Source organism: Aspergillus nidulans, chromosome VIII (genome assembly GCF_000011425.1).
Source record: "Aspergillus nidulans FGSC A4 chromosome VIII".
Classification (NCBI taxonomy): domain Eukaryota; kingdom Fungi; phylum Ascomycota; class Eurotiomycetes; order Eurotiales; family Aspergillaceae; genus Aspergillus; species Aspergillus nidulans.
The window spans coordinates 778860-792186 of NC_066264.1; the positions used below are offsets into that span (position 1 = coordinate 778860).

Genomic DNA, 13327 nt, shown 5'->3' on the forward strand with positions numbered 1-13327 from the left:
CTTTTTGTTGTTTTGCGTACTACTGAAGGTCATTCAAACCCTCCCTTCTTCAACCGCGAGACCTCCAGCGCTGCTATCCAAGCCAGATTTCTCCTAGCCCCAAGATCTAACTGGGAGTACTCGCCAGTGGAAAAGCATCAGATTATTGAATTCCTTCCAGTGCAGTAGGTTTTCATCCGGCCAAATCTCAGTATCGCTTGTATAAAATCTTTCTTGGACAACTCCTTGTTCTATATTGAAAATATAGCCTCTCTATTTACTTCAGTCTCGCTTTCCGCATGCATCTGCCCGATGGCACATACCTATAACCTCGAAACCCTCGTTCAGGCTAAAGCACACTCAGCTGCTCCCACCAGGCCAGTGCTTTCCGATACCCATCTCTTGATCTCTCCAATCTCTGCCGTGTTGAAACATCGAATTTATCCTCTCCGGCCACTCGGTTGAGTTCATCATCATTAAGCCGCGTGAACGTCTCAAAAGAGACAGCTCGTAGTGGGCATTTCGGCCCCAGCACGTGTCTCTCAACAACCTGAGTCGCCACATTATCCATAAACCTGAAGATCGCTATCTGGTAGTAAGTGTCGAGCTTGGCCTTTGTTTGGAGGACATTGTTCAGCAAGCTGGAGAGGTATTTCTCCTCGCGGGGCGGGCCCTCTGGATCAGGACCCTCCTTCATACTCCCATTGAATATACGATTGCGTAGCTCGTCCGCAGTTCCGGTAGTTAACTTAAGCCCAGGGTTTGTTGTGAACAGTGGCCGGGTCTGGTTATCCTCGACGAGCTCCCGCAGAGCATTATCTGCATCCTTGTTCCAATCTTCCAGTTGCCTGCTGATGAGCTTGCTAACCTCCAATCGCACGCGGTTAGTCGGTATCGCCAGTTGAAGCAGGATACTGTAGCACTCCTTCACTCGCAGCTTGACATCCTCAACCGCGTCCCTCGCATAGCGTTCCCAGTGCTCAGACATCTTCCGGAAGACCGTTTCTTCAACATCCGGGTGAACACTACCGGGCAAGCTTGTTCCACGACTAAGTATAGCCTCGTTATAAATGAGTGAGTATATGTCATCCGCTGTCCTGATACTTTCTTCCCATGTGCGAGGGTCAGAAGCCCGGAGTTGCCTCCACTCCTCCTCATACGCATTGAATCGTACAGAAACCTCCTTGGTTGGACATATTGCTTCGCCTAACTCCTCTAAACGCTGCTGTATCAGGTAGCGGAGTCTGACTTTGGGGTCTACGGAGGCAATAGTCTGGTATCGGCCACGCAAAGCAGCATCAGCCATCTCCTGCATTTTGGCGCAGAATTGCCACACAAAAGATCGCTGGGCCCCCGGGCTAGTCCTGGCCTCCCCCATCTTTCCAAGCTCGTCTTCACACTCCTTGAGTTTCCGGCGAATCTCATCGATGATCTGAGGCATGCCTTTTTGCAGCTGCACACGACGTTCCCTGTCGACGTAGTTCATCAAAGCCCTTATCCCGAACCGTTCCTTTGGCGCATCCCGCCAGGAAGCTCGGGAGAACTCTCGTTCCTCAGCCTCATCCCGTTGAGCATCTGTGAAGTGAGATTCGATAGGCCTTCTGTTCCGGATCCCGAACCAACCGTGATTTAGGTAGGGGACATTCGGGATCCGTTTGTTCTGCAACAAAGAGACCATCTGCCGTCGGCAGTCAGATTGTGTGCTATCAGCAGTCGGGGGGAGAGGAAAATTTAAGTCCGTACCCATTCGCCAGATCCTTCTTCCCTCTTGTCGCACTTGCTTAGAACCCCAATCGACCGGCTCTGGAGTCCTGGAATGCTCTGGGCGATCTCTAGACTTCTCTGACGACGAACATCGACATCGTCGACGACGAGCCTGGATACAGTTAGCCTAGAGGGTAGTACATAGACTCTGTCAGTTGTGGCTAGCTCTACTCACAGAACAATATTTCTCTCGTTTTGCATGTATTCGCGCACTACCGCCTCAGCAATAGCCCCGTCTGTATCCGAAGGCACCATATCATGAGTGGAAGATGAGCCATTGGTCAATGTGCCATTCGTAAGTCCCTTGGTCAAGCCTCCATTCCGGATCAGACCTGGAAGATCTACTATTGACCAGTGCATCTCGTCCGGACCCGAGCGCTCGATGCGGAGGACCGCATCAGACAGACGGTCACTCTTCACCGTATCCTCTTCGAAGATACATTCAGTAGCCTAGAATGCGTTAAATTTCCCTTTCAGAGCTTCAAAAAAGAAATTAATTTAGAGGTACCTTGTCAATCATGTCCCTCAAAACCTCCTGCGTCAGCGTTTCGCTCTCCATGCAAAAGTCCTTTGTTCTTGCACGAAAAGCATCGTCCTTCGCCGTGAGTCGGCCAGGAGTAATAGTTGCCTTGACGGCTGGAACAGTCACTGTGGCAGTTTGACGAAAAGATATCTTTACAGGAAATCGAGTACACGTATCTTGCTTCACTGGGAAGGATATCTCGGTGATCGCTTGGAGGACAGAGCTCTTTCCAGTACTTTGATCGCCAACCACGACGAGCTGAGAGCATCCATTAAACTGTCAAGGTTTCAAGTTATGCAGGGTCTGAGACGCACCTCTGGTAGTTTAATATCGCTGCTGAGCCCAAGCTTATGAAGCTCATCGATGAATGCGAGCTGCTCAGAGCTTTCGACACCAACAAAATGGCGGATCCTATTTCCCATGGCAATAAGATTCGAGCACGTACCTACGAAGAAGTCTTGTGTGAAGTTTGAAGTACAGGGCCTTGCGAGCGATTGGTGTATTATTTTATACTACAACTCATACTCCAGTCGAATAGATAGACAGGCACCTCGCAAGCGCCGTCCACAGCTGCCCCAACAACCCCGCGACACTTCAAACACTGATTAGAGCGGTAAAAACACACCAGTAAAGATGATGTGATGCCGCAGCCTTGATGCATGCACTGGCTAGCTGAGATAGTGTCTAGCGTCATAGCGAATCACAAATACCGAGGCCGCGTAAACCCGGCATGTCCCCCCGGTCTCATCGAAAAGTGACGAACTACGAATCATGCCATTTATTATCAAGAGAAGATAATTAAGAGAAGTGTTAACCATTCTCGGGATGGTTCAGATTACAACAAAAGAAACGAAACAGCGACTTCCACTTTACCATATTCAAGTGACGCCAGCCGTTTAGACTCCACTCCTCCCATATTCAATAAGCCGTACCTCTCAGCTCAAGTTCGGTCTGTTCCCTCCCCTTCAGACCCCCCAGGGCGATGGAACCACAATTTTCGGTACCTGCTTCGCAGCCCAGGGACTAGACGTCTCCTCCACCCTCGCCCCTCCAGCTACGACTAGACCCATTGCCGCGAAGGGTCCGTCTGTGGACAGCATTGTCTCAGCATCGCCCCGGGTCCGAGCCCCTAAGCTGACCGCATCTGCAGCATCGATCAACCCAGACATGACGTTTAACTCATCGTGCCCTTCACGACTGCGGCGCGTACAAGCCCAATTGAGTCTCCCTCTGGAGATGCTGTGTTACGCTTGGCATCTTCATAATCTCAAGGCCCAAAGCCGCCGTGGTTGCAAGGGACAGCAGCCAGTACCCACTCGGCCTCATCAAACTAGAATTTACCATACTAGCTCCTATTACCTGTTTGAAGCCTAAACTACCTATCAGTACTATGAGAATCTTCTTGTACGGGCCCTTTTTTAGCTTGCTAATCTGGCTTGCTTCCTGTGGAGGGAGGGTGTATTGGAGGAGAACGTTGAATATGGTCTATACTCTAGTCTTGCCAGGAACCAGTATTCTTTGGTAGACACTTGACTTGTGAAGATACTCTCAGCTCGGGCTTTGCGCACATTTTTAGACTGCAGGATTTACTGGTGAGATTGCTATTAAGGAAACAACCCCTTAAGAGCACAGGCGGGGGAATCCTTGGTTTTGGCAACCAGGATTGCCTTGTTTCGGACTCGCTCGTTCAGGGTTCTCACGACGGACCAGACGGCTCTGGTTTTTAGGGTTGGTTTCAGCGCTAGCGATGTTCGCAGCTCCATGGGAGCGAATGTTGATAGGCTGGCCCAGAGTGCTCGCAGATAGAGAGCGTTTCTGTCTGCAGCGGTATTGGTATCCTGCTAATGCATCCCTCTTGAGCCTTGTGGCAGAGCCGTCCTCAAGTTCAAAATTCGCGGGCATCTCGCCCGAGCGAGATCCTCTTCAAAGACGGAGGGCGCTTAGACCTGTTCGCAATAGCTGGGATACACGTTTCAGACAATCAGAAATCATAAACCAGAATTATATCAGTGCTTAAAAGGCTCAGGCCAGCGTGACTGATATCTATTAATATAGGCCCGTTGATTTTATGCACACAGAAGCCCTACAGCCAACTCATTCCGCAGGAATCGATGCCTATCCGGGGTCTGACCCGTTAATAATTATACCTTCCATTGTCGCTAGGAATCTCGATGTTGTGGCATCTCGCACCTTGAACTCAAAAGAGTGGTCAGGGTGAATTATCTTACACCTGCTTTGTTAATAAACCTGTTCGCGGTATGCTCCACAAGTGCACCACTTGCTGCAGCAACAGCTTTCTAATGGCCTTCTAACCTACTTTCCTGGGGGACTTTTTTACGGCAGAGTTGGATAGAGCCATACCAAGCTTTTGGCTCGCTATATAGTATGCTGTTGGAAGACTAATTGATCTTCTGTGTTTTGTTTCTCCTTTAAGGGGTAATATGAACCTAAAGAAAGTAGGGTTCCTCCAAGCCACTTGTCCTACTAGACACTACGAAATCGGAATACGTCAGAGAAAAGAGCACGATATACCAAAGTTGAATATTATAGGGTTATAAGGAATACACTTTGCGCAATCCATAAAAATTTCGGAAGCAATGAGAGCAGGACAAAAGGAAGAGGATAATCTCAGTATTGCTCTATGAAACGCAGCAGTAGACCACGTTTTATAGCCAGCCTTTTGTTATTATCGAAGGATCCTAACCTTCTCAGTGAAGCAACCACAAAGATAGTCTCCGCATACACCTAGCAAGCAAGAACTACGGGCGTCGAGACCATTGCCCTTCTCATTCCAGCAAGTGAGCAGTGCCACCCTGAGGTCGCGCGACCTGGTAATTGTGGTGATCAGACAAGGCGCCGCCCAGATTTGTAGTACACATAAGTAGTATAAGATTAAGGTTCAATATATTCATATAGTTCTTGACTTTCGGGCCGTTGCGCGCCTACACGGGAGATCTGCAATATGATGCTTGACTGCCATGGATCGCAACCGTTAGGGTAAATGAGCAGTGGTCGATGTAATACCTGTAGTCAATATTGCATATATATCACATCCACTTACTTCCTAACCAATTATACCTCAAACCTCGAAACCACTTCCCTCTCCCCACTTTCGGCAGCCCCTCTATCATGCTAAGAGAGCAACAAAAACATAATATCCCAACACAGCGTACAAGACGCATCAAGCCCCGTTATTCCACACGTGCAATTGCGCAAGCGTAATCCCTGTCTTGGTATAGAACGATCAGCAGCTGTCCCCATCTTTCCACCATGAAGAGAGTCTTGCAGGTGTCGATGCCAGCCAACGCCAGACTTCCGATGACCCAGGACGGCACTGCTTGCACCACCGTTGCTGCTTCCGCCTATGTACCTGCGTAAGACCCGCTTGAGAGGCGACTGTTTGACGTAGTAGATACCTAGCAGGCTGCTTCTAGAGCCTGGTACGTACGCCAACAAAGCAAGATAGTTTCCAGTATCAAACATGGCGTTCCGCGATTACTCCATAGAGGGGGGGATCAATGGCTAGTCCAGTTGTTCAAGTACATCATTAAGCGAGATGAACAATTTGCAGACCTTGGAAAAGCTAGGGAACGCCCGCGAGCGGCGCCAGCCTGCTAGAGTGAGTCTGCAGCCATCGACTGGCCTGACACCTACGGGCAAGTTCAAATAGCTTAGACCCTTGGTCCCGGAGATTTGCGACTTTGTAAGGACAGCGCTTGGCGGATCTGGGACAGACTATGCATTATCCAGTAGGCTAGTCTAGGTAAATGGTCGTGAATCAACGCTGTATTTAAGTACCTGCGATACCAAGCCCTGGCGCCCACCTCAAACCCCGCCCCCAGATCGGCGGGTAACCTTAAGGATATTCTAGTTTAGGACCAAGCCTATGGATCAGAGCACTCGCCGCTTTGTCCCTCCCTTGGTGTCAGTCCTTGCAAGTATTTTGGACTTCTCGAATACTGATGGCCGTGCTTGACTCGCTCCCTGTCCAGGGTCAATCCCTTGAAGTCCATAGGGGTAGTATAGCTCCTACCCCAGGGATCAGAGCGCGACCCCGTTCCATATTCCTAAACAAGCACAACCGAATCGCGATCATTCTCATTGACCTTGTGCGTTTAACAATTGGTTTTTGGGTAGCCCTGTGCAGGCTTTCGACGTCGAGTTACAAGTGGCAGAAAGGACTCCGGCAGGCGCATGCTGGGCTGCGCTCGATTGTCAAACCGATCCGCAGGTAAACGGGAACAGGCGTGGAGGTCGGACAAGCCGTTCATCATCTATTGTCAGTCGGGAGTCAGTCGGGACAGGCGGTGGCTGGCCTGTATTGAACAGGGCTTGCTTAAACGAGGGGTGAGCTCGTCGGCGGTTAGGCTGTTCCAGGATATATGGACAAGCTCCGAGTCGACACCCGGGTATGGCCATTCAGCTCTGCGAGTAGGACGATGAGAGCACTCATGTGCTTGGTATCATGGATGGCCACCAGCAACGTCACCTTGGCCACCATCCAGAGGCAATCAGGTCGTGAGCCAACGCGATTGCCTGTCTCTCTCTGGGTTCACAAGTTTGCAGACTCCACGAAGTTCACTGTGCCGCTGCTGAGTGCGAACCACACTAATACTTGTAACAATTTCGCCATTATGCGCCCCAACCCCCATCTTGCTCGGTGTCTTGTTCCTCAGGCCGACGGCGAGTGTACGGCCGTTCAGGCTGACTCCGGCAACAGCTGCGCAGACTCAGCAGTGAATTGTGGCATCTCTGGAGCCGACTTCAGACAAGTACAGCCTTGCCGAGAGGCTCTACTTCAGAATGAAGCCTGAGCAGCACGTCTGTTGCTGAGGGCGACCTTTCGGCCCCCAAGCCCAACGAGGACGGATCGTACAGGACGTAACAGGTCGTGACAGATGATACTCACGACAACATCGCTCCGAATACAGTCTGGAAACGGCTGGTCTCGACGAGTTCGAACAATAGCATGGTCATTCCAGTAATCTAGCCTGCTGATTGACGTGGCACGTACTTTGCCATATAAAACTGCCAATCCAACAACGCCATGAAACTAGACTCCGATCAGCCGGTGAGCTGAGTTGAGCTGAGTCTCGCAAGCCCGACTGGCGAATCAGATCAGATCGCCATCAGGATCTTACGGATCGACCATTAGCAGCGAATGTCAGCGCTAGTCAAGCCTAATATGGCTGAGCTGAGACGGGAGGCCGATTATACCCTGGCTAGGGACAAACTGCATACAAATACTCCGGAGTCGTTACTCTCTATTAGCTTATCATCGGACTCGTGCTAATCCTTCAATACCGACCCGGATCCATCGCTATGCAAGACTTCCCCCGTTTCAACGACCTACCAGCAGAACTGCGCATTCAAATCTGGCGGGCAACATGTCCAACTCCCGGAATTCACGTTTTTGATGTCTGCATCCCTTCTGCGCAGACAGGATGGCGGATATCCCAAGCCCAGAAAGAATTGAAATCAAGACATGTTGGGAACGGATCACCAAGCAGCGTATTTCTTGACCAATTCATTGCCTCAAAAGGCAAGAGCGGACTGATATCTCAGAGAGGCACGACCAAACAATCTCGGCATACATGCAGTAATGCAGACGCCAACTGCAGCCTCACCTCTGACCCGTCAATCTACCTTGTCGCAGACTCCATCCGACAAAGCTGCCTCGAAGCCTTATCATCAATTCAACCACGACCAGCTGCACCCTCGTTGAATCCTAATGACAAGATCAGCACCAAAATCAACACCATCCACCTCCCACTACGAGGTCAAGGGGGCAAACAAGTCCACTACAACAGTATACTCGATATCCTGCACCTCCGTTTCGGCCCTCCAACATCCTACGTCTCTCCCTTTGATCCGGGCGTGCTGAATCCCAACGACGGCTCCGAAGACGCCTATCTCCGTATTTTCAAGAGTGGTCTGTCAGACGTGCTGCTGTACCCCTGGAGCGACGAATTTACATTGACGCTGCAGCATGCAAGACGAATTGCAGTGGATATAGCAGATTTACACCTGGAGATTGGTTTGAGTCCAAGAAACAGGTTTACACGCGAGACGGTCTATCAGGAAGTAGAATTTTTGGCGGCACGGTTGGCGAAGGGGCTGGAGGTGCTGTATGTCGTCGATTATTGTGCTGGGAGCTGTAGAAGTCGGGAGATGGATGGCATGAAAAATACACAGGGAGAGTTGCGAAGGATGTTGGCGTACGCAACTGGCGAAAGAGAACCGGATGTCTTTCATGGGAACGGGGTAACATATCGGGAGATAACATCTCTGGAGAGCCTTGGCTGGAACGAGGAGACTCCGATGTTCATAGTGCTGAAGATGTTTGCTGAAGCCATCCGAGAACAGCAGGGAGAAGAAGATCAAAGTTGCTTTCAGGGAGTTAGAGTATTGGCTTGTCAGACATCGGGGTCCTGTTGATAACAAGACGTAAATTCAGGGGCTGCTGATACAACCTCTAGCAGTTTTTTATTTTTCTGACCTTCTATGGGAATGAGAAACTGCATGGTATTTGAGCATCTTCGTGTATGTTTCAAATAAAGTAAGAACTGAATCTGTGCAGGAGATTGTCGTTCTCGTCATGATCTGCAACATCACCCACACAATCTCTGAGTGGTTTCTCATTCCAGGATGATATAAATACATTTCTCGAAAAGATCAATATGCTCTTTAGTGGTTGAGTCATATTCGAACGAAGAATTTTCAAGCAGCAGGTGGAGAAGGCTCAATTTGGTGCTAAGCAGAAGGGAGAAGATAATATGGCGGAAAGCGCTGCTGGACAGCAAACTGGTCAAACATTATAGAGGTAAAGTTTGATAACGAGAGCCAGGGCTACGTAGTGCACAGTCAACAAAGTATACCAAGATATGTCTAGCCCTCTTGCAAGCAAGGTCACCTTTATGCTTTCTTACCTGAGATCCCACACCCTGGATCAGGCAATATTAGGTCCATGCTTTACACCCAGCTGTAGATGTAGCGAGCGTGGGCGTGATGGCTAGCTGTAGTGCTAACGGCCCTGGACAGAGAGGACATTCAGTCTCCTCAGGGTCAACAGTCTTTTTGTCTGATAGACATGGAATTTCCTAGCTACATCTCAGCGCCACGAAGAGGAGTGTTTTTGACTCCGTCAGGCTGTATTGTATCTAGCCTTGCAGCGTAAGCCAGCTGAAAGACGACCTTGGCCACCAGATACAGCGACGTCTGCCTCTGTCCGAAGAAGACCATTGTTCCTATCGTCCTCTCCATCGCGTCCAGTTTCCTTTTTCAGAGGCCTTTAAGAAGACAAACTGCAGAACAGCAAGTTGTGAGTGGCCAACCTACCCATACGGTCAAAGATGGCATTTCTGTACCAATATCAACTAGGTTTTGACCCTGATTGAATAAAAATCTCTGGTAAAAGACATTGCCGGGGCAGACGGATCCGGGAAACAGCGGAAGTTTCAAATCTGTTTAAGATTCCCTAGCATTTGTCCTATCATGGGGTTGAGCGAGATACCTGAAGTCCGTGTAAGATGATGATGGCACATTTCGTGAAGTCTGTGCAATACCTAACTAGCTACACACATACATCGCTGTTCTTGTTCTGCACCTAACCAGGGTCCTACCCGAGACCACTACTTGTCATGACTCTACCATTTTTCCAAGAGTCGTCTGTGTATCAGATACGTAAGGAGACCGCCCGATTGGCCTGGATTTTATCCGGGGGGTGTACCCGTTTCACAACCCAACCTACATTCCACAACTCACAGGAACCTCAAATCGAATACGTCAAGAACCGATCCAGCTCCGGCGTCCAATTACGCTGCGGATCATCAAGTGCCAAGGCAATCCCATGTGCTGCATCAGGGAGAATCAGCGCCTGGTAGGGCCGATCCTTCTCCGTAAGAGCATTGATAAACCTCAGCGCATTCTCCACAGGCACTGTTGCGTCATTCGCCGAGTGGTAGATGAAAATAGGCGGTGTCTTGTCCGTAACCCTAGTCTCTGCAGACATCTTCTTCACCAACTTCTCTGGCGGGTTGTCGCCTAGCAGATTTGTCCGCGAACCATTGTGAGTAATTGCTGCATCCATTGAGATAACAGGGTACGTTAAAATGCCGAAATCAAGATCAGCTTCTGGGTTTGTCACAGTGACCGCTGCGAGGTGGCCTCCAGCCGAGTAACCCCAGATACCGAGTTTGTCAACCTTGACTCGCTTCTGGCTGCGTATGTAGCGGACAGCGCCGAGGGCTTCTTCTAGTGGTACTGGGTAAAGTGGTGTTGCCGCTGTTTCGGCCGTAGAGTAGTCTAGCACCCAGGCATCGTAGCCCTTTGCGTTGAGGTAAGTGGTCGAGTTGGTGCCCTCTCGGTCGAGTGAGACGTACGAGTAGCCACCGCCGGGGAGGACGAGCACGGCGACACCGAGGCCGTTGTTCTCTGGTGCTGGATAGTAGGCTAACTTTGATGTGTTGAAGCTGCGGCTTCTTAGAGACCGTGTATGAAATAAGAGGAGCAGGGACGAACCTGGGGCTACCATGCGGACGGCCAGTCACCATGGTGAAAAGAAGAGAAGCGGCAACTGCAAGTCTCATTGTGTGTCGGTGGTCTTATAGGGCTAAATTGATAATTTCAGAACAGATGTGAAGAGCACTACCTCAATATATAGTCATCACCCCCGCATTCTGCAGGGTCTCTTTTGCGGGGAAATAGACAAGCGCCGGCATAATTCAGGCCGAGCCCTCCATTTCCCCGGAGACTGCCCGCTCAGTTGCCGTCATTCCGGCTAAATCATGTTCAATTTACCCTGGCTCGACAGTGCTCCGTACCTCGAAACTACCTGATAAGGACTCTGACGTAATGGTATTAGAGTAGAGTTCGAACCAGGTTGGAGCTAAGCTCTCTCGGCGGAAATTTCAGCGGAGCAGCCCATTCAAGCAGCAATGGGGTCACCAAGGCACCAATCAGTAAATATTGGTTGTTTTTCCTGGCTTTCGAAGAACATACTTTGGGTCTTGGCTGTGCTGCAGCCCGGCTGAGCCATATGAGGGATATGCTGTACAACTAATTCGCGGATGATGCATTCAAGGCCCCTCAAAAATTTGTCGGTGGGCAGATGCACTTGTCCTAAACTTTGTCTCTGACAGGTCTTATTCTAATGGTCATTCAGTATTGACATTCAGTAGTGATATTCATCTTTGGACAATAGTCCAGCCTTACCGGCAGGCGCTGGGCAGCAGCAGGCTAGCCATAAGAGCCAACGCAAAAGGCCTATCATCAGCCCTAAGACCTTTGTTTTGACTTGAGAATCGATGAATCTCACCTCCGCACTGCGACTTCTGACATGGCACAGATCCCGGTTCGGGTTGATTGAAAGGTTGGTAGCGGGGATAATGCGCGGATCACTGGGACAGTATATATTTCAAGCAACGGGACTTTAAAGATAGTAAAAGATTGCGGTATCCCAGATCAGGTAGATTACAGCCTAGTAAATTATTAGACGAAATAGGGCACCATGAATACAAGTCTATTGATCAATAAGCTTGAGCCAATATTTGTGCAGAGTACCTATGCGCAGTGCCCAAACCAGCGCCTACTTCCAGCTGTGATATCGCAGTGAGTGGTACAGCAAGCTTGCATTTAGATATATATTAAAAAAAATTACAGACTCCCAACAAATGGCCGGTTGGTGTAGTTGGTTATCACGTATCGTTAACACCGATAAGGTCGCCGGATCGAGCCCGGCACTGGTCATTTTTTTTGGTCCCTTCAATACCACCGCAAATGCTCGTTAACGCCTTTCGCCGATACATTGCCTTCAGGACGACCGCCCATGTTCGACCCAAGCGCTTTCCCCGCAAGTCCACTCGTATATGGCCAACTTGACCAAGCACTCCCTTGCTTCAACATGTTCTGTCCGTACCATGGTACGTCAAGTTCTCAAGTTGGGGCTACCGGTCGACCGCCTTCTAGTTACATTCACGTGATACCATGCCAGATTAGGACTAGCTCCCATGCTTGATCGGAAGAAAAAAAAAGATCTTGAGCTCCGCAAGAATTCTCAAGCCAAACCTCAACCTATCTCTCACATCAACGGCCGTGATCCGCAGTCGTGAGCCACTAAATCTTTAAATAATCAACCATGGCCGATGACACCAACGCCGGTAAGTCACCTCCATTTGACGCTGGAGTCAATCCTATGGATAGAGATCCGGCCGCACAGCAGAAACTGACAATTCTACAGCCTGGCCCATCGCCGATGAGGCTCTCTCTCAGCAGCTCCTCGACCTCGTTCAGTCTGCCACCCACTACCGTCAGCTGAAGAAGGGTGCTAACGAGTACGTACTCCGCTCATCCTGCCCCGCGTTCCAAAGTCTTGAACATCACTAACGATCTTTTCTTGTTTCAGGACCACCAAAACCCTCAACCGCGGTACTTCGGAGCTCGTTATCCTCGCTGCCGACACCACCCCCCTCCCCATCATCCTGCACCTGCCGCTCCTCTGTGAGGACAAGAACGTACCCTACGTCTACGTGCCCAGCAAGCTTGCCCTGGGTCGTGCGACCGGTGTTTCCCGCCCCGTTATTGCGGCTAGCATCACCACCAACGAGGCCAGTGATCTGATGCCCCAGATCCGCGCCATCAAGGTGCAGGTTGAGCGCTTGATGATCTAGATGTTATTTGCTATTGATGGGTTCTCCGGGCTAGAGTGGGCTCCTGAGATCTGAAGGGCATGGAGCGACATGGGAGATCTGGTGATGAATGTCTGATCCGCGTTATGCTCTCCTCTGCTTTTGCCTCCTGGGCCTTTTGTTAGGTTGTGGGAGTAGCTAGAGTCAGGCTGCTTAGTGAATCAAGGACTTGGATTGATCATCTGCATGGACCTCGTATCAGTAATCACAGGCTTATTGGCAACGATAATAATAATCCTGCGAGCCGCCGATAGTCTCACAACACATTCCTCCACCGACTACCTGAGAACCTACTTGGATCCTGCTCCGCGGACGTAATTTGATATAATGCTGCGCTGAAGCAGATGCTAAAGCACAAAAAATGTGCAGACCTGAC

At 50.0% G+C, this 13327-nt stretch overlaps 5 protein-coding genes across 5 annotated transcripts, besides 1 other annotated feature; 2 read left to right on the plus strand and 3 right to left on the minus strand.

The window, feature by feature from the left end:
* Positions 1–13327: part of a sequence feature (contig 1.18 602..175793(-1)) that runs on past both edges of the window.
* On the minus strand, positions 329–2960 carry ANIA_01322 (putative dynamin family GTPase; the record flags this gene model as incomplete). The annotated part of the gene is made up of 7 exons (XM_653834.1): positions 329–1657; positions 1723–1855; positions 1919–2193; positions 2252–2542; positions 2581–2677; positions 2712–2749; positions 2892–2960. 7 exons carry the CDS (start codon positions 2958–2960, stop codon positions 329–331), a joined length of 2232 nt encoding a protein of 743 aa, XP_658926.1.
* ANIA_11300 (uncharacterized protein) lies at positions 3887–4168 on the minus strand (the record flags this gene model as incomplete). Its single annotated transcript, XM_050613165.1, has 1 exon — positions 3887–4168. The coding sequence occupies one exon, from the start codon at positions 4166–4168 to the stop codon at positions 3887–3889; it is 282 nt and encodes a 93-aa protein (XP_050469001.1).
* ANIA_01321 (2EXR domain-containing protein) lies at positions 7589–8704 on the plus strand (the record flags this gene model as incomplete). Its single annotated transcript, XM_653833.1, has 1 exon — positions 7589–8704. The coding sequence occupies one exon, from the start codon at positions 7589–7591 to the stop codon at positions 8702–8704; it is 1116 nt and encodes a 371-aa protein (XP_658925.1).
* On the minus strand, positions 10038–10867 carry ANIA_01320 (alpha/beta hydrolase; the record flags this gene model as incomplete). The annotated part of the gene is made up of 2 exons (XM_653832.2): positions 10787–10867; positions 10038–10737 (listed from the first exon to the last, which is right to left on the minus strand). Exons 1-2 carry the CDS (start codon positions 10852–10854, stop codon positions 10038–10040), a joined length of 768 nt encoding a protein of 255 aa, XP_658924.2. The 5' UTR covers positions 10855–10867.
* On the plus strand, positions 12337–13118 carry ANIA_01319 (uncharacterized protein). Its single transcript, XM_653831.2, has 3 exons — positions 12337–12423; positions 12504–12597; positions 12669–13118. The coding sequence occupies exons 1-3, from the start codon at positions 12402–12404 to the stop codon at positions 12931–12933; spliced, it is 381 nt and encodes a 126-aa protein (XP_658923.1). The 5' UTR covers positions 12337–12401; the 3' UTR covers positions 12934–13118.